Below are 19,832 nucleotides of genomic sequence, written 5' to 3' on the forward strand. Positions count from 1 at the left end.
CTAAACTAAGATGAGTGCCTATTATTTAAAGCCGTGCTTCATGTTCCTTTGCCTTAGTATATCTATGTTTAAGACGATGGTTTACTGGAACGATTTGGTCTAAGAGCAGGACCCCGAAGTCAGAGCCGATCTTGCGGCACTGATAACGAAAAAAATATAAGAAGCTAGAAATGTATTTGTTGGTATCTCCAGCCTTGTACTGTGTACATAGTTAATTGGACAGCATGCGTGCTCGAAAAGCAAAAGTCAATTGGTTCATGTCGATAGATGTAGATGTGTACCAGGTCCGGTCCAAAATACCCCTGAATCCCATACGCCGATACTCGGTGGTGTCAACACCGGTGCCGCAGCTTAACGCAAGGTACCCAGCACAGGAATGTGATCTATCAGTCGCCAGCGGTAAGTTGCCAGAAACGGGAGTGACTCAGCGAGGAACTTGTTCCATTTTGACCCCGTTCACCGCCAAGGACCAGAAAATCAGTCTACGAATACCTTGTGAAAAGAAGTGACGTTACACATTCGCCGTAATATTGATAAGAAACTACGATGGTGTCGAGTGTGTCTTCGCGTTTCAAACCGTTCCCCAGTTCTCTTGGGCCTAAACTAATTCTAACGATCTCGCCAGCACCCCCAGATCTTCGACCCATTGTCATCTCCGGACCCTCGGGCGTCGGGAAAGGGACACTCATTCAAAGACTTTTCGACGCACATCCCAATATATTCGGCTTAACCACGTCCCACACGACGCGGAAGCCGCGACCGGGCGAAATTGATGGTTTCACCTACTTCTTCGTATCTCCCGCCGAGTTTTCTTCTCTTCGCTCCCAAGGTGCACTCGTGGAACACGCATATTTCAGTGGCAATTACTATGGCACGAGCAAGCAGACAATTGACGATCAGGTTCGCAAGGGACTGGTCGTGGTACTAGATATTGAGATACACGGCGTCAAGCAGATGAAGGAGAATCCTAGCAACGATGCGCGGTACATATTTATCAAACCACCGAGCTTTGAAGCGCTGGAAATGCGCCTCAGAAATCGTGGCACGGAGAACGAGGAAGACATCCAGAAAAGGCTCGCTCAGGCTAAAGCCGAACTTGAATACGCCGACTCCCAGGGCAACCATGATAAGATCATTGTCAACGACAGCATCGAGAAGGCGTATGAAGAACTTCATGAGTTCATATTTGGGTAGGAGTAGCTGAATAGAACCTAGTTCATCATCAGCTTGCTAGCATATCAATTCTATTTTCTTTCATCTGTCGTGCATCCGTGTGTAATTCCTATGTAGATGACAGTTTAAGAAAGCTGCACTGGAAATATAAGCTCCGCTGAGGGCTTCTGGTCGGCATACGCGGCAGGGTCGCTCGACCGGACGAGGACCATGATATCCAGCCAGGTGACGTCGTGAGCCGGCGCTGCGGGACCATAGGCGGCGTCTGCCAGTACGGCTCATCATGAATAAACTTTGGCGGGTGTCTTGCCACTGGAATTTACGTAGATATGATGAGCTAAGACTTTCTGGCTCTGGTAAACGAGCTTCCTTAGGTGTTGATTCATGGCTGCGGATCTGAATGACCAACTTCAAGTTCCCAGCTGGCCACTCATTAAAAGCAAGGTTATCATTTATATTGCACTTCAGTTGCGATCTATCTATCACCGACCAAGACACCACATCCAAGATTTTCTAGAAAGTATCTCACTGAAGAGGCTAGAGATCCGCTGCAGACCCTAACAATGATTCTGTTCAGAGAAACGATGCTGCTAAGCTCCGCGTTGACTTGTAAGAATATTTCACGAGCAGATTTAGTATTGTCCAGATCCTCTATAACTAAGTAGATGGAGCTTTTGACGTAAATGAGAGCTTCCAGCGTATTCAAATTGGTGGACTTGTTTCGGAGAAGTTGAAGACTCTGTAAATGTCTTCCCTGAGCTTGATTTCTCCTGAATTATCTATCCTTTCTGTGGCCGGAAAGGTGATGCGTAAGTTGGTCAGAAATCCGGCATTGACAGGTCCGATGTAGTTTATGAATGATTTTAGGATGTTGCTTCGGTAATTCGTTATTTCCACTTCCTCAGGAGTGAAACGATTCACACCGTATAGGACAGATCTGACCTCATAGGATACACGTTGACAGGTATACAATAATGCAAGCCAGGCAAACTGGTTGGGAAGAGCTACCCCTTCCTCAAAAACTTCGGAAACTTTACGACTCCTTGCTATCTAGTTGCACTTCAAACGATGAAAATCGTCGTTTCGCCATTACAGCTCTGAAAATTCTCGCTGTCAGCCACAGATCTCTGAGCATACTTGAACTAGTGTGGGCTGTGGTGATGAGCCTGGCTCAGGATGTCATAACTGTGGATATGTTTGCTAAACTGGTGGACTATCAAAGAGTCATAGGATTTATCTATCTATTCATTGCTTTCCCGACTACGATGATTTAAAAAAAGTCTCAGGTCCGGCTCACTCATCAGCCTATGAAAGAGTGGGTCGTCAAACAATCTGATCCAAATAGTTTATCCTCGAATGAAACTGTTGGTATCACCAGCTAGGTACTGTGTACACAGTTAAGTGGACAGTGTGTATGCTTCCAAAGCAAAAGTCTATTGATTCATGTAGATAGATGTTCCTCCTCAGTCTAGTTGGAAAACACCCCTAGATCCCACGCACTGGCCTTCGGCGGTCACAACGCCGTGCCCAGCGCAAGAATGTGTACACCAAGCAAGGGGTGTTATCCATCAGTCGCTAGCAGTGGGTCACCGCTAGTTTGTTCTGACAGGGGGAAATATCCCGACAGAAACTGATCCAACGGGTTATGCTATCAAAAGCCTGAATGTGGACGGACTTTAGCTCGAAATCTGCACGAAGTATCTGCTGTTGGATAAAATTGGCAATAAAGATCTGTTCTCGGAGGAGGGACAAAGAGTGCTAAGCCTAGCTTGTAAAGCCAGACTCCACTTAACCTTCAAACATACAGGTGCTCTAAGTCAAAACTCTCACAATCAAAACACTTAGAAGTATGAATGTCGAAGCCGATTTTCCATCTCTATTCAACTTATTAGGTGTTTTTGTTTCATGGGATCTATGTTGGACAATCGGTTAGAAGATCGTGGGCGATTGTATTCACTAGAGCCCTCGCGCCAAAACATTTGGCTATATGACCAATCTCCCTCCCAACGCAGTATCCGTCTAAAGGTTTGCTTAGAATCATACTGAACATTGAGCATTAGAAGTCTTAAAGCTTTGGCAGAGAACCCCTTCAAGATATCGCTCCAAATTTAGCCCACGATTCAGAATCATCTTGACAGACACTATATGCTCCATATATAGATTTAGAATTTCCCTTTCAAAGACATACTTATGCTTAAGTCTCGTACCCTTATCATGTCACATACCTAGCTCAGGGCAAGGTCTTCTGCATGATAGCAGGGTAGGATATTTATTCTTTCCGAGCGAGACTGAAATGATGACAATCTATATGTCTCCATATTCTTCGCGATCATTATAATATTTGCAGAATGTGCCGTGAAGGGCTTCAATTAGGCGATCACTGACGGAAACTAGAGCAGTAGATTATTTTCCAGAAAGCGATGGCGTTCGAATTGCAAGAGAAGCTCTAAATGTGAGAGGACTGCCACAGCACAGGCTGGCTTTTAAAGTGCCTGTACTGGTCTTTGAAAAGGAGTGATAGAAGTATCTTGTCAAAGGCTCTTTAGACATATTTAGCATGAAAGTTGTTAAAGTAGTATTTGGCTGTGAATTTTCAAGAAGCTGAAATTATCCAATCATAAAGATATCTGTTAGACATCCTGGAATTGTCATATAGTATGTGTGTGTGACAAAATTGGCGCCCTGCTTAAAGCATAAAATATGGTTGTGCTCCAGAGTTCACAGTAGCAGGAATCGCTGAATAGTGGCCAAAGTACTGTGATTCTGGTCAATAGCGAAATGGCCTCAACTATGAAGAGCAGAAAAGAGAATATAAAGCAGTTTGGGGTTGGTTGGATTGAAAGGGGACGACCAGGGCGCATAGATGTTATGAAACCTGCCACACAAAGGACCGCAGCCTATAGATAGGCCACTGACAGCCAACCATTCCCCAGGAATCATGCACGATCACAGACCACAGTGAAGAACGCAGGAATCGGAGTCATTTCTACTCGCACCGTTCCTATGCCACGAATATGGAAATTACTGCGCCACAATTTAGTTAGTCACAAATGAACTTCGTACTGCTCGCCGTGACCATTTAGCAACGCGCAATAAGCGCCTTGGATGAGCAAGGCAGAATTCGCAGAAAAGGAAGCGAGGCGCTCGGTGTCGGTGAAAGGGGATGGCAGAGGTTTCGGCGATCCTGATCAATAGCGAAAATGCCTCAACTAAAAATAGCAGGGAAGAGCATGTAAAGCAGATTGGGGGCTGTTGGACCGAGAGGGGAAGAGGGCGCGTAGTGATACACGCACGCACGTGCGTGCATAGGGACACTACGCACTAAACCGAGTCAATAAAAACTAAACCCGAATAAGCACTACCGTAGTGATCCGATATGGTGTAGTGGCTAACATCGCCGTCTCTCACACGGCAGCCGGGGGTTCGATTCCCCCTATCGGAGTTCTTCTTTTGCATCTTTTAGGACAATCTTTCTTTTTACCCCTCTACGCGCTGCCATTGCCCTAGGGTACACATGCATCAGTAACCTTGGAAGGAGTACGACCGGAAGACACCTGTAAAGCTAAATGCAGGGTAGATGGCTCCTTCATGACATGGAGTCAAGAGCCTATCTAGTTAATACCTTCGTTGTGACAGACATTCATTCAAGTCCCAGCGCCGGTAATCTAGTGCACACTCAGGTTGGGCGATCTCGGGAATTGTGGCATCGAATGGAAATTGTATCCAGTGCCCTGTGGTGGGTTTAAGGGCACGATACTGGGCACGATATCTCCCAAGTCCTGGGGGTTATCTCTCAGATACATGCGGTTGGTAACATCTGGGACGGTCGCCTAGTAGACCATATATCGAAGTCACCTGCGGCACCGGGTTTCACCGTGGCGTCGACCTCCATCCAGGTTGTCTGCATTGTAGTGCCAGGAACAACAAGGGCCACCTCCAGACCGTATCGCACTCTATATACGCACAGTGAGAGCAGTAATAACACCTAGCACTGGGGCATATTTTTGTTCATGATTTGGAGCTGCTTGATGTCTTCCTCATAAAGCATGGGCTTTGCACTTCCCGAGTCGTTGATTGTTTCCGATTTGAAAATCTCTCTGGGTATAAAGTTCCGGGGACCTGGACAGTAACGATGCCTGGAAAGGGGTACCATCATGTTAGCCTGAGATTTTCCAAAGGTGGTGGTGGGATAAAGGAACTTGTAGGTATCATCCCGGAGGAAGACCAAACGAGTCATACCCACAATTTGTCGACACCGTAAAACAATGACAAAGGAGAGAGCGGATCCAGCTGAAATATAGCAGTCAGTATCACGAGCTGATCCGCACATATGTATGTTAACGTCATATGTGTGAACACGTTATTTTTCAAACCCTCTCGACCCAAAAGCTGACCTGTTCTCCATGCTCGGCTTGCGCTTTATATATTCCTGCAAAAGTGGTGTTGTATCGGCCTGCGAATCATTCGGCCCCGAGACCTGCATATCATCTCTCCTTCTTCACAATCGATTCTACCGGGTTCATACGCCTCGATCACTGCGTGGATGTTGACATGCTGACTGTGCTTATCGTCGTTTTCTTCTGCATTAGCTTCAGCACCCCGAGACGCTGAATGGTAAGCTCGTCGATGCCTGGTGGTGATTTGGCAATCACTGCACTTGGGGATGAATTAGCTCAATATTCATTTTCTAAGAGAGAAAATAGAAACATACTCGCTTGTCTCCTTCCTTACCTCATATTTCTTCAGCCATTCACGGAAAACTTTGATACGATGCCCTCTTCAATCCTAGCCTTGGCTCTTTCGATCTGAGCAGGGACATCACTGGGTGAGACGAAATGTTAGACCTGCTGACCCGTCAGTTTCATTGCAGTCCCAACCCTCTGGGACATCAGCAAAATCCGTGATCGGGGAATCTTGTTTTGGCCCTAGTCCGACTTGCCAAGTTATGCGCGAAGTCGTAGAGCCGGCAAATGGCCAAAAGAAAGGCTCTTGTGGCATAACCTCTCCTCTTTTCCTCCGTGGGCACTGCCTTCTTCTTATTGGTCGATTTGGAGACCGCAAGATGAGATGAAAAGGCAGCTCGTTTCGACAGGGGCTAGGTTGCATCGCGAGCCTTCTTTTTGTCTCCGTTTCCGCTCTGTATTTTCTGGGCATTTCGATTGCAAAAATTTAGATGGTAGAGGACGGGCCCAGTTGGGTGTTTGACTTTCTATCTCATGGGAGAGAAAAGAAGAACGAAGAGAGCTCAAATCTCGACAGCTTCAATATATCGAGATAACACTTGATAACAAAGAATACACCTGCCGGGGCTCCGGTGGAAGAAGCCGAGCTCCCCTCCTACTTCTCCCCCTCGACCGCACTTTATTCTCTCTAGCGATCATTTGGTCTACTCAGTATGGTTTGGTTTAGCTTCAGCATCATTACTTGGTAAGAAACGCACCTCAGGCGACAACCAAGTAACAGAGGGGAGACATGAGAGCTAACGCCTTCTTAAAGCTGGACCGCACTAGGAGGCGTGCTCATAATCGGGGTCAGGGCAGGTGACCCGCCCGTCATGATATTCGGTTGGGTCAGGGTTTGTGTGTTCACAATGTTGGTCGCCCTAGCTATGGCCGAGTTGTGCTCGCGGTGGCCGGTAGCCGGTGAGCAATACTCCTGGGTGGCATTGCTCGCCCCGCGGCGAGTATCTCTTCAACTATCTTACGTGGCCGGGTGGTTCATGCTGACAGGTGATTCACCTACCCCGGTAGGTGCCCGGGCATGTGCCTTTTCTCCAGTCCCATACTGACGCAGTACCACAGGTATCCTAACCATGAGCGCCGTGAACAATACATTTGCATCAAATTATATCCTTGGCCAGTCAAATCTTTTTTCACAAATATACGATCGAAAAATGGCACACGGTTCCTCTCGCGTGGGCTGCAGGCATGTTTGCCTTGGCTGTAAATGTTTTTGCGCTGCACCTTCCCCATCGGCTATCTCGTTTTCTTCTGCTATGAAACATTTTGAGCTTCGTCGTTGTCATCATCACTCTTTTAGCGACAAACGATCACAAACGAGATGCAACTTTTGTTTTCCAAGACTTTGAGAACCTCACCGGATTCGGATCATCAATGGCAATCATGGTGGGGATTCTACAAAGTTTCTTTGGAATGTGCTGTTATGACGCCGCGAGTCATATGACTGAGGGAATGACACACCCGAGCCGAGATGCACCAAGAGTGATCATATTATCAGTTTGCCTTAGTGCAATTACGGGTCTTGTCTGTCTCATCATCCTTTGCTTTTCCATCAAAGTCTTTGAAGGAACCGTAATTCTAGTACGGAGGTTCCGATCATCCAAGATATTTTACGACTCCACGCAAACCATACTGGGACTTGTATTTTGGCAAGTAAGGTAACTGTCATTACTCTAGCCACTTCTGTGAGTCTGTTGGTCGGGTGATCGAGATCCGTATATGCTTTCGCACGGGATCATGAACTGCCATTTTCGAAACTGCTTTCCAAAAGGGAGCCTAGGAAGAAAATTTCGCTATACGCTATTGTTTTGACGAGAACCGTTCAGCTGGCACTCAACGCGATCTATTTTGGCACAGCGACAGGCTTTAACACTGTATTTTCCATAGCATCTACGGGATTTTGTGAGTACATGATCTATCCTGCTTGGAACTGGCCCCCGGGAGCACTAGCAAAATGAGATTCAGATGTCGCTTATGCCTGTGTGTGTTCTCACGACTGCTAGGTTATTTTTCGGGCCACCAGGAATCCACTTTTAATGGAGAATATGCATTGCCTCTACCAATCTCGCTTCTTTGCAACGGGATTGGCCTATTAGTCCTTCTGCTTGCATTTGTGACTTTAATCTTCCATCTGAGTCGCCCGTCAACCCGGAATCAATGAACCACACCTGCGCAGCAATTGGGCTTGTGGCGATAGTGAGCATTGTCACTTGATATACCAGTGCCACGAGATATTTCACGGGCATTCCGACTTCGCCACAATTGAAGTTGCAGAAGGCTCAGGAGTACTAAACTCACAGAAAGCGAGAACTTCGGAGCTGGCATCTTAGCCCAGATGCAACTGATCTGAGATTTCCGATAATCTTTAGTTCATCGTTTGAGATTTCTCTTCAAACAGCCGTTCGCCGTATCGCGTGATCTATGGGAATCTTGACTATCCTATTTCTGGATCATTTGGAGCGGTAGACGACGAATTTGCCAAACCATGCAGAGGGCATATTTGATTATACCAAGGTTCTAAAGTTAGTCATAGCCCAAATATTTGAATGATTTGTGTTGATCCTCTTGCACGACGTCATTGCTCGATATAGTGCTGATAGCGAAGGGAGAGCTTAGCTGGGAGCGTCGGAGAGAGCGACAGATAACATGGCGGGGGACCCGATAGCGGGTGGTTTAGAGGAGATAGGACACTACCTTAACTCCAAGCAATGAGAATCGCCCGTTGCTTTGTCTTAGAAGGTTGCTGGCAAAAAGACCTTCAATAAGAATATGGCTGCGATCAGATGGAGACACCCGAACGTCGCCCGCCCGCCAAGCGTCCTTCAGACCCGATGCACCGCTTTCGCCACCCACCTGATTTTCCCCAGATAGCCAAAGATAGGTAACGGCAGCCGCGGTCGAACCGAGTGCGTCTAAATCCAAAGAAACGTACAGTCCCACCGGTTTGCCTCCGAACGTGGGGTGGGCGCCCGCACACGTGAGCGGCTCACGGGCGGATCACCGGACAGGCGTCGATTGCCTTTGGCTCGTCTCTAATCTCTGGGAAAAGCCATTCGTTCCAGACCGGGGGCTATTCCGATAATGGTAGCCTCCTCCAACCTCCCGCGAGGGCATCTTGGGCCCAAGCTCAGACGGTCGATCGCTTTCGGGCCCGATTGAGCTTCGTTATGTGGAAGCCACCAGCATTGTCTGTCCCCTAACTCTTCAACAAGGACTTTGATCCTGGGAAACAGCTGCCATTGAGATTTTATATGCGATAACACAAAAGCTCACATGCTCCCACCCATGTGACTCCACCTTACCTGATCCGGGAAAAGCACCCCGATCTGAGTCGGTATACTCGCCCAGCTACCGTCCGAGCCGATGCGGGGCCCTGGGCTGTCCTTCCTACATCAGAATGATAGCTATATCATCGTGGCACGACCTGTGGAGACAACCTCCCCTCCCCCGCACAAAGCTACGAAAGTTCCAGGTTCGCCGTGGTGTGCATACATAAAGGAGGAGCCGTCCGCAGCTACCGTCGCCCAGCGAACCCATTGCTTCATCACAATGGCATTCGCGAAACGTGTTGTCATCATCGGAGCCGGAATTGTGGGCACCAATCTCGCTGATGAGTTGGTTGCACGGGGATGGAGCGATATCACAGTTGTCGAGCAGGGGCCGTTGCACATGCCGGGTGGCTCGACATCCCATGCTCCGGGTCTCGTCTTTCAAACTACGCCATCCAAAACTATGACGCATTTGGCTCGATATACAGTTCAGAAGCTCTTGTCGATCGAGAAAGACGGGCAGAACTGCTTCAATCAGGTTGGTGGTCTTGAGCTGGCTACAACTCCCGCACGACTCGAGGACCTCAAACGCAAGCATGGCTACGCCTCGTCATGGGGAATCAATGCGCGCCTCGTCAGCGCTGAGGAGTGCCTTGAGATGTATCCTCACCTTAACAAGGACATGGTTCTGGGCGGCTTGCACATCCCGAGCGATGGTCTTGCTCTCGCTGCTCGGGCAACCCAGCTACTCATCGAACGCACCGCCAAGGCCGGTGTTCGTTACCTTGGCTCTACCCCAGTTATTGGGATAGAGCAAGTAAACGGACGAGTGACCGGTGTCACTATCCCCAACGGTACTGTTCCTGCCGATATTGTGGTATCCTGTGCTGGATTCTGGGGTGTGGAGATCGGAAAAATGATTGGATTGCCCATTCCCTTGCTTCCTCTGGCGCATCAGTACGCGAAAACGACCGCTGTCCCTGTTCTTGCCGGCCGCGACCTCAACAAGAAACCGAATGGCCTAAATGCGGTTCTCCCTATCCTCCGTCACCAGGACCAGGATCTATACTTCCGTGAACATGGTGGACAATATGGTATCGGCTATTATGGACATCGGCCCATGCCGGTTGATGCTGGGTCATTGGGACTCACCTCTAAGAATGTTGACGAGAAGAATATGCCCTCTCGCCTCGAGTTTACCAAGGAAGACTTCGACCCTGCTTGGAAGGAAACACAGAACCTTTTGCCTATCTTGAGAAGCACTCAAATCGAGGATGGATTCAATGGAATTTTCTCGTTTACCCCAGATGGTGGTCCCGTCTTTGGACAAGCGCCCAACCTGGACGGATTCTATGTGGCTGAGGCTGTCTGGGTAACACATTCTGCCGGCGTTGCCCGGGCCCTCGCTGAAGTTTTGACCGAAGGCCGCTCCCAGATCGACATGACTGAGTGTGAGCTTACTCGCTTTGAAGAGATCCAACTCAGCCAGGACTACATCAGTGAAACATCCCAGCAAAACTTTGTCGAGATCTATGACATTCTACACCCACTTCAGCCCAAGGAGTCTCCTCGAAGCCTTCGAACCAGTCCATTCCATGCTCGCGAAAAAGAGCTCGGTGCATATTTCCTTGAACTTGGAGGCTGGGAGCGCCCATTCTGGTATGATTCCAATGCAGGACTCCTCAACTCTCTTCCGTCCGATTGGAAGCCCGTCGAACGAGATACTTGGTCTGCGCAATTCTACTCTCCTATTGTTGCTGCAGAAGCCTGGAAAACACGAAATGCCGTGGCCATGTTCGACATGACCTCATTCCACCGATTTGAGGTAGGGGGCCCTGGGGCTCTCCAACTGCTCCAGCGGCTGACAACTAGTGATGTCTCTGCCAAACCGGGGACCATTACCTGGGCTCTGCTTCTCAACAATCACGGTGGCATTCGCAGCGACATCTTCGTCTCGAGACTGGAGGAGAATTTGTTCCAGATCGGCGCCAACTCTGCCACTGATTTTGCTTACCTCTCCCGGGAAGCCCGCCGCCAGGGACAATGGGTCCAGGTTCGCGAAATCACCGGCAGCACTTGCTGTATTGGCCTTTGGGGGCCGCGTGCTCGTGATGTCATCAGCATTGTCAGCACTGATGACTTCTCTAACAAGGGATTGCCTTACTTCGGAGTGAAGAATGCGATCATCAGCGGCATCCCGACAACAGTATTCCGAAAGTCCTATGTTGGTGAGCTTGGCTGGGAGATTCAAACCACCGCCGAATATGGTCAGCGACTATGGGACGCCATCTATCAGGCAGGTAAGAGCCATGGCCTCATTGCAGCTGGCCGTGCTGCCTTCAATTCTCTGCGACTGGAGAAGGGCTACCGAACATACGGCACCGACATGAACACAGAGCACAACCCGTATGAAGCTGGTCTTTCATATACCATTCGCGCAAGCAAATGGGAAGAGTACGTTGGTAAATCTGCGCTCGAGCGCCTTTCCAAACAAAAGCCCACTCGCCGTCTACGCTGCTTGACTGTTGACGATGGTCGCTCTATGATTTTGGGCAAGGAGCCCGTCTTCAAGAACGGCAAATCTGTCGGTTACGTGACCAGTGCTGCTTTCGGGTTCACTGTCCGCAAGCCCATTGCGTATGCCTGGCTCCCCGGAAATCTGGCCGAAGGCGCCAGCGTTGAAATCGAGTACTTTGGCCGGCGCATCAATGCCACCATCGCCGCTGAGCCACTGTACGATCCGGACATGAAGCGCATGCTGGCCGAAGGTCCGTCTGTGGATTCCGAGCTCCAGAAGCCATTCCGTTCTCGTCTCTAAATTAGCGTGTTTTTTGTTTAAGTTTTATGTCTTAACGATTCTGTGCATGACGATAGAGGTCCAGCTAGGGTATTAGCTCGGACTTCACTGTTTTTGTTAAAGTCGCGGTATCAATACCTTGAGGATAGTTCTTTTTTCTTTTCTTTTTTTGCCACTCACAGAGAGACCAGCGTGCAATAGAATTTGAACGTACATTGTCGCAGATAGATCCTACATAGTCTGATTTTTGGTATGGACTCTCTGGAAGATTCAAACGTTGGACCCGCAGGGCAGCTGGATGACGTCGGACGCCAACCAAATTCTCGCCACGCGTGGCGGCAACTCAAAGCTCCTTCGAAACCGCGAACTTCTTTGCAAACACCACCACATTCTCAACTTCCAATTCCTTCATCGCCTGTGCACATATACAGATTGTTTACGACTCGATTCGCGACCACCGATCGTCCTCTTACCGCGAAAATGCCCATTCCAACCGCCGATCTCCTGAACAAGGATCTCCAGTCGAACACGCGCTCAACAACCTCATCCGACTCCTCGCAGCCGCATAGCATTGGCCAAGGCTTCGGAGCTGGCTATAGTAACGCCACCGGTGGACAAGGTGACTCGCACGCCGAGAGCGACCGAGCCTTGAGCAAAGAAGAGGCCGACCGTCTTTACGAGGAACGCATGGAAGAGGAATACGCGAAGAGGGAGGGCGGCGCATAGGCTGTCTTGATCGGGCGACAACCGGGATCGAAACTCATCGAAGCATCCATCTCCTCATACTGTTTCTTCCTTTGCGATGGCTCATCATAGGCTGGTGCTGGAGCCGGCCAACGCACGCCGTGATGCTCTACGACTGTACGTTATTGCCCATTATATGCTGGCGTTTTGAAGGATATATCGAATCAAGTCTGCATATTTTATTTTCGGTTATCTAAGTCACTGGGTGGCTCTTTGGCTTGTAGTTGGCCACTTGAATTGGGGGCCGGGGTATGAGTCAATGAAGGATGTCGGCGAGATGGGCGAGAGCCCCAACAATCTAATCCAAAATCATCTCCAATACCAACGACTTCCCCTGTTGAGTTTCATCTGTAACCTTCGGAGCATCAGTCGAGATTATTTGAGATCTTTCAGAATCAAGACCGCAGAAGGAAGGTAAAAACAGCGTTTGTCGTGTCAATAATGATGAAGGCTGAGCCGCCGGTCGTTACCAAGGGGACACTTTACCCAGAGCAACCAGTAAGAGTCATCATACCGGCAGATGTAAATGTCATCCACACGAAAAACCTTCGTCTCCGACCCTTAATGCTGAGCGACGCTGCCGACCTGTTCGAATTTCGATCTCGGCAGGACGTAGCAGATTGGCTGTAAGCTTAGTTCCTACGACAAAACAACACTCGAGAGCTTCCAGTTTAATAACTCGCGATCTAGGTGGCCTCGAGACCCTCACAAAAACATTCAAGAAACGGAGGCAAACATCGCGACTAAAACCTTCCAGACCCCCGATGCATCCGGGGCCATCGGCAGACGATTCTACTTTGGAATCATCAGTGCCTCCGACCCAAAGCAAAAGGTCGTCGGCGCAGTTGGAATAAACTCTCTCCTCCCGGCTCCTTCAATTGGGTACGGTCTCCACCCCGACATCTGGGGCAAGGGATACGCTAGTGAAGCGGTGGCAGGAGTTATCGGTGCATGGTGGAATCTGGAGAGAATCGACCCGGTAAACGCAGAGGCCGTTCCAAAGGCGGAGAGACTTTTTGCAGGATGCAATAACACAAATATTGGAAGCGTGAAAGTGCTGCAGAAGAATGGATTCAGGAACTTTGGCGTGGTACGGGTTGAAGACGATACTGTTGCGAGATTTGAACTCGAGCGCCCAAACTGATTGAAGTCATTTTCCATGTTGGGATCGGATTGCACCTGATACCCTACGCATTATCCACTTCTCAGGGACGATCACTGCTCCGATTCCCGTGCCGAGTCCTTGATTTCTCGGTCTGCTCGGACTTCCTGAGGCTCTACGCTCACTTGGCGATTGCATCCCAGCGAAGCACGTATTCGAGGGTCCAGGAATCTATATATCACTGGACTGGGGTGCTCCTTGTCTGGCAATGATTTTCAGTGTCGACACATAAGCTGAAACCAAACCATATGGGTATGGGGGTTTTGGTTGGATTTGGGGGGGGGTGTCCTAAGTCGGGCTCTTTGTTTTGCTGTGAAGCGGGGATACTAACTCCAACCTCGGGTGTTCTATCTGCGGTTTTCTAAGTAAAGACTACCGAGACACATTTGCATCGATTTAAACGAATGAGACAATCTTCAACTGGAGTGGCTCATTTTGGCCCCGCTTAGAAGCTAGGTGTTTTCTGTGGCCATTTCTGTACGCAAATGACCAGAGCAGGATTATTATTCTTGCGCATGAAATGCATTAGAACCCTCCAGGTCAACGGAAGTTTGCAGTAAACCTGCGGTCGGTCCTCAGGGCAGGCATGATCCGCTTATATAGAATCGATCCAGTATGACGATAGTCGCAGTTCAAGGCGATGCCAACCTGGGATTAAAATCTTCAGGTGGATGTTCCTTTTCCCCTTTGGCCACTATGACGCGGTTTGGCCTAGAGAGCGCCAACGCTATCTTTATAATGAAGAATCGTCTCGAATACCAGATCCAAGGACAGACAACGAAGCTCAGCCTGGCTTCTGGTCAGACGACTGTTTTTGCTTTTAGCGATGACTGGATCTCCGAAATTACTACACCATCGACACATGCTGTTCATGTTCCTTCGAATGTTGTGGGTTACAACTACATTCACTCAGAATTGATTGTTCACGCCACCGAGAATGGACACGCAAGCGACCAGTCACTGAGCTCGCAAACAGCAAGACCTACAATATCTCGGCTAGCACTACCTTGCCCTCATTTGCTTTGAATAAATGGAACCTGATTGCCGAGCACTGGGAGGCTCCGTAGAACATGTCCGATGCAACCATCATAGCCGAGAAGCACAACACAACGCATCACCTCAACTCGTTAGTATCCTAGTTGGACATTCCTGGGCTACACAATGCATCAGGCGTTGGGTATTACTCGACTCAGCTCACCTGGCTTCCAAAGGCTTCAAACAACGGATCAGCCGATGGGGCGTACATCTCTCTACCACGGATCTCTCATGGCCTCAAATTGTTCGTCAATGAACAGGCTGTACAGACACTGGATTTCGCTAGCCCCTGTGTTGATATTGGTCCCTCTCTGCAGAGAGGATGTAACAACATCACTGCTATTGTTCCAACCTTGATGTGGAACTACATCGGCAGTATTCACAACGGCCTTGAGATATCTGGTTCGAAACCACTGTTGACCTCGCTGCCAAGCAAGGTTGATACTAGCTTGATTGGTGACGTCAACGTCATTCCTTACACTGCTCATCGCCTGTCCATATAGAGATGACTAGAACTAAATAAAATGTCTGAATTCACAAGCATTTGAACTGAAATTATTCTCTATTTCTTGTTGGATACACCGGCCATTTTCAGCCATTTAGCTCATGGTCTATGTTTCTCTAGTGTCCTCCTCGCTAAATTTTCCAGTCCTGAAACAACTTTCCATGCTCGTTCTGACTGGGAGGGCTCTCCACTCAGTCTATCTTCTTGCTCCCCCAACTCCCTTATTTGAACTGCCATTTGCCTGATGATTTCCAAATCACTTTCTGCTTCGGGTGCTTTTGGGTTTGAGATGATGAAACAAAATAGGGTCACGATTGCGGAAAGGGGGTAGAACAAGATCAACCTGATTTTCTCTGGATTAGTGTCATGCAGCTTTCGTATATCGGAAGGGCATCTGCAGCGCATACCAGAAATCCTTAGGCGCGAGCGCGTAGCCCACAGCCAGTAGATAGTAGAGAGACGAGCGACACGCAGCGATTGAAAGCGTCAGGCTCGAGCTGACACCTTGGATCTCTTGATCCCGCATGCGTGACCAGGTTCCATATCGCCCACAGGCTTGGTGGATATATGCCATGCAGTAGTGATACTCCAAGCGCATCATCAGAGTCCGAATATCAGGAGGGGCAGGCTTGCGAGATGTTTCTTGTGAGAAGAGCAAGGTAGGACGGTATTCCGCTGTTATGCTCATGCGCCATTGCTCCAGATCGACGTCCAGTTGTCGAATACCGCTTAGAATTAGGGCGTCGCTCTTCTCCAGGGCTCGTCGGGAGTATAGATCGATGTATGCTTTCGACTTGATCTGGCTTAGACGCAGATCTCCTGGGAAGATGACGTTGGTACGCGGTTCGTATCTGAGAGACTCATTGTAGTTTTGTTCGTAGCCAATGGGGAGATCCAGATCGCAATTATATTCAGAGAGCGCGGGTGGTTGTCCTGAACGGAGACACAGCTCCTTATCCTGCTGGTAGCAGATCCAGAACAGATTGCGTAGATGGTAATCACGACGAAACTTTTGATAGCCAGTGGAAATGAATGCACACGCATTTGCAAAGCAGTCTCGTGTATTAGCTCCAAGCCACAGTATGTGCCTTGCAGCGACTGTATTGCTCATCACGCCCGCCTGCACGTTACCTGAGAGGAGATGAAAGGTGACCAGCATTGTAATCGCCTCCAATAGCTCGATGTTCGGTTGCTGTAGTAAATTAATCGAAGCCATTATAGAAGTCATAATGTCGATTCTCTGTGAAGCTGGCAGCATTGGTGGTCTCCCCGGAAAGGCTGTGGGAAATGTCGAGATGAACGCCCATGTAGCCCACACACAAATTTTGGCCGTATGAACTCGGAAGCGGCTTTCATGTCGGATTCCATATGCTACATCCATCGTCTCCTGAAAGAAGACTACGTCTGGCAGTGGCCAGAATCGACTGTGAACGGAGTTGAAATAGGCGTTAGTGAGCTGCTGCATGACCGCTCGAGCGGGTAACGTGAATTTATCCAGAGGCGATGCGTTGAGGGATCGATCCAGTTCAACCGGATCCCGTTCCCAGGGGCGGGGGTTGTTCGAGCAAAGATCCGCAGGTAATGTCTCGCCTGTCAGGCCCTCTACCCACCTCTGTCCTTCCGAGGAGAACAAGATGGCACCATCACTGAGATTGATATTCCCAGCATGGTGAAAAAAGGGGAAAACCTGGTCGGAGGCTGAGAGTGATTCTCTCTTAATATATTGCGCTTTCACGGCTTCGAGCTGGAGGAACTTGACAAACCTGGGTTTTGGTTTTGCGGAGAGGCAGCTTGAAGTGACCTTACTGACTGCTTATTGGATTTTCTGTGGATTCAAGCTCTTGGTCAGCGCGAGAAGATGGATGGTGAGTCCCAATCCCGGGGTGCAGTGTATCATACCGCTGAGAAGACAACCCTCTCGGTCCTCGTAACCTTTTCCTGTCGTATGTACAAGGAATGCCCCGGTGCGCACACCAGTTGCATCGCGGGTGTGCTGCATCACATTTGATCTGTCGGTTCTGATCAGAATTTACTCTTGCGTCATTCTGATCCTGAAGCTCACCTTTTGTCGGAAACAGTTGTCGCAAGCCTGCGAGATGCGTTTCCTGCCCGCAGATTCAGGTTCGGGGTACGAGGCCATGGCGCCAGCGCTAATTGCCCCCGGAGGTTCTTTTTGGCCGCCGGCTGGTCGGCAGCCGAGAGAGGTGAAGGAGTCGGGAGGTCGGAATGGCGGGGTCGCCGGGTCCAACTGGGAATCCCCTACACTTTCCCCGGAAACGCGGCAACCCGATAATCAGCCGGCGATTGCGGGCCGACGATAATCTCGATCTCAGGGAGTTAAGGTGGTCAAAACGTGGGCTAGACGGAAAAATTTCAGGTGGGCAGGGGATGCCAAGAATGTCGGGCGGCATTCATGCCCTCTCCAAATTCTATACTTTCTCGAAAAACGTGATGCTTTATGATCCACCTCTCCGCTTTATGATCTACTACTGTACCTGCATGTATTGTACTCAAGTATGGAGTATATGTCCGGTCTCTTCTATGGAACACCTTTCTAGAGAAATTTGTGCAATTGCCTCGCAACTGGACGCATGAAGGGTTTCATCTCATTTCGTGAATTGATACAGGATTTGTTTTTTGAAAGTTGCTATATTGTAGTTTGCCTGGGTGACGCGGCAATTCGAAAAATGTAACTTGCGTCGGCGGTTCAATTTTGAATACTGAAAAAAGTGGGGAAAAAAAGAATGTCCCTGCCGCGATTCGAACGGCTGATATCAAAATTTCAACCACGTCTCGTACTTCAACAAAGGATCTGTAAGGAATAAAAAAAAATGGTAGCTTCTCTTTGATTGAGCGTGTCATCCTTAGTGCAGGGGCCATGCTAATCTTCTCTGTATATTTTCATTTGACCAAATGTCCCGAAGGACAATCGGAAACCCATTAGTCGAATTATATAGTAGAGTAAGTGGCAGATTCACACCGCTTTCGTCGGTCACGAGCAGCAGGGCGGTGAAGTCGGCACAGCGAGGGACATGGTAAATCACCTGCAGCTATAGCTGGGAATGTCAGTAGGTAAGGGGCATAATCATTCAGCGGGCTCTGGCTGGCCTGATCGTTGCCTTTTGAAATAATCTTCAGCTGGACGGTAGACGGGAAACCAGCTCCCTGATGGCAAAGCATTGAACGCACCCGACCATGAGAGGAAGACTGAAGACGAAGTTGGTGGGGGGTGGAGGGGGTACAGGGCTACCCATTATGTGCCCTAAAAGCTGCCCGGTTTTGGGAGTCTACCCGGCTGGTCCCCAGCAAACTGAGTATTGCATCCGTCCTTACCTTATTCATAATTGCCTTACAATTCCGTCGCGGTAGAGACACTTGCATTTCACTACATAAGGCTCCAGCCAGTATGACCAGATAGTAGTAACACTGCTTCTGGAAAGCCTCTTCCACCGTTTGTGGTCGTGGCGCGGCTTCAGGATGGTGTGTTCGACTACCACTTTGACAAGGCTTTGAGCAAGGCTTTCCAGGAACAAATTCTCTGATACACCAGGACTATTAATAGTCTATATATACTTCACTGCATTAGTAGGTAGTGAAGTGATCATCACCGAATACGAGCCTCTGGCAGGCTTCTCGTATTAGTTTCTCTTAGCAGTAGATTACTATCTTCGAGAAAGGCGCGGAGAAATACAGAAATAATTGCTGATTTCCATGTTCATGCGGAGACAATTTCTTTTTGTTTTTTTATTTTATTATCTTCCACGAGTATCCTGTCTCGCCAGTACCGGTGCTAGGTAGTGTACTGTTAGTCCGTCAGGATGAACAAGACCCTCCATAAAACATGGCACTACACCTCCAGTCACGCTCAAATTCTTTATACAAGATGATCCTGTTACCTATCAGCATCAATGCACTCATCTTTACGCTGCCCTATTCGTTTTACCATTGGACCTCAAAACAAGGCCTGCAAGAAAAGGACATGCCACCCGTGCAAGTTCTATCTCGATCATTTCCAGCACTTATATCCAGACCTGACATGGGGGCTTCAGCAAGCAGTTGAGCGCCTGGAAATATTGACTGGAAGAGATCCCATCCCGCTCCAGTGTATGGCATTTTGGCCATGCAAATATCACCAAGATACCGGCCACGCGGATTTCTCCTTGGTTGCAGTGCTGTTCGCTGTTCTTGAAGATGCAGGCTGCCCGCGGCGGGTAGTCCGGAATCTTTTGCGAGACGAGATGGAGCAGAATCGGGAGGCTCTGCATTTGACCGACGAACAGAGAGGCGAATTCAGACGTGTGATGCAGGAAATTAACAGTCATCACTTGACCAGCTGGACGCCAAGCCTGACGTATAAGGTCTTCGGCAGGTGAACGAATGCGTGGACTCGAGAGATGGTGCTCAATTT

The 19,832-nt window shown here is 49.0% G+C and overlaps 8 protein-coding genes across 8 annotated transcripts; 7 read left to right on the plus strand and 1 right to left on the minus strand.

Annotated features, from left to right (window-relative positions):
• Nucleotides 1-546: 546 nt before the first annotated feature.
• Nucleotides 547-1,194, plus strand: N7532_008227 (guanylate kinase; the record flags this gene model as incomplete). The annotated part of the gene is made up of 2 exons (XM_056620719.1): nt 547-556; nt 626-1,194. The coding sequence occupies 2 exons, from the start codon at nt 547-549 to the stop codon at nt 1,192-1,194; spliced, it is 579 nt and encodes a 192-aa protein (XP_056471525.1).
• A 5,374-nt stretch (nt 1,195-6,568) lies between these two features.
• On the plus strand, nt 6,569-6,961 carry N7532_008228 (GABA permease; the record flags this gene model as incomplete). Its single annotated transcript, XM_056620720.1, has 2 exons — nt 6,569-6,600; nt 6,670-6,961. The coding sequence occupies 2 exons, from the start codon at nt 6,569-6,571 to the stop codon at nt 6,959-6,961; spliced, it is 324 nt and encodes a 107-aa protein (XP_056471526.1).
• A 24-nt stretch (nt 6,962-6,985) lies between these two features.
• Nucleotides 6,986-7,870, plus strand: N7532_008229 (GABA permease; the record flags this gene model as incomplete). Its single annotated transcript, XM_056620721.1, is given in 3 exon segments — nt 6,986-7,193; nt 7,213-7,570; nt 7,624-7,870. The coding sequence occupies 3 exon segments, from the start codon at nt 6,986-6,988 to the stop codon at nt 7,868-7,870; spliced, it is 813 nt and encodes a 270-aa protein (XP_056471527.1).
• Nucleotides 7,871-7,877: 7 nt separating this feature from the next.
• N7532_008230 (GABA permease) lies at nt 7,878-8,242 on the plus strand (the record flags this gene model as incomplete). The annotated part of the gene is made up of 3 exons (XM_056620722.1): nt 7,878-7,915; nt 7,955-8,108; nt 8,135-8,242. 3 exons carry the CDS (start codon nt 7,878-7,880, stop codon nt 8,240-8,242), a joined length of 300 nt encoding a protein of 99 aa, XP_056471528.1.
• A 1,219-nt stretch (nt 8,243-9,461) lies between these two features.
• Nucleotides 9,462-11,999, plus strand: N7532_008231 (GcvT family protein; the record flags this gene model as incomplete). The annotated part of the gene is made up of 1 exon (XM_056620723.1): nt 9,462-11,999. One exon carries the CDS (start codon nt 9,462-9,464, stop codon nt 11,997-11,999), a length of 2,538 nt encoding a protein of 845 aa, XP_056471529.1.
• Nucleotides 12,000-12,458: 459 nt separating this feature from the next.
• Nucleotides 12,459-12,704, plus strand: N7532_008232 (uncharacterized protein; the record flags this gene model as incomplete). The annotated part of the gene is made up of 1 exon (XM_056620724.1): nt 12,459-12,704. One exon carries the CDS (start codon nt 12,459-12,461, stop codon nt 12,702-12,704), a length of 246 nt encoding a protein of 81 aa, XP_056471530.1.
• Nucleotides 12,705-13,166: 462 nt separating this feature from the next.
• On the plus strand, nt 13,167-13,866 carry N7532_008233 (GNAT family N-acetyltransferase; the record flags this gene model as incomplete). Its single annotated transcript, XM_056620725.1, has 2 exons — nt 13,167-13,348; nt 13,413-13,866. 2 exons carry the CDS (start codon nt 13,167-13,169, stop codon nt 13,864-13,866), a joined length of 636 nt encoding a protein of 211 aa, XP_056471531.1.
• A 1,922-nt stretch (nt 13,867-15,788) lies between these two features.
• N7532_008234 (fungal specific transcription factor domain-containing protein) lies at nt 15,789-17,564 on the minus strand (the record flags this gene model as incomplete). The annotated part of the gene is made up of 3 exons (XM_056620726.1): nt 15,789-17,233; nt 17,324-17,417; nt 17,487-17,564. 3 exons carry the CDS (start codon nt 17,562-17,564, stop codon nt 15,789-15,791), a joined length of 1,617 nt encoding a protein of 538 aa, XP_056471532.1.
• Nucleotides 17,565-19,832: the final 2,268 nt, after the last annotated feature.

Source organism: Penicillium argentinense (assembly GCF_028826775.1).
Source record: "Penicillium argentinense strain IBT 30761 chromosome Unknown utg000009l_segment0_segment0, whole genome shotgun sequence".
In the NCBI taxonomy this organism is placed as follows: domain Eukaryota; kingdom Fungi; phylum Ascomycota; class Eurotiomycetes; order Eurotiales; family Aspergillaceae; genus Penicillium; species Penicillium argentinense.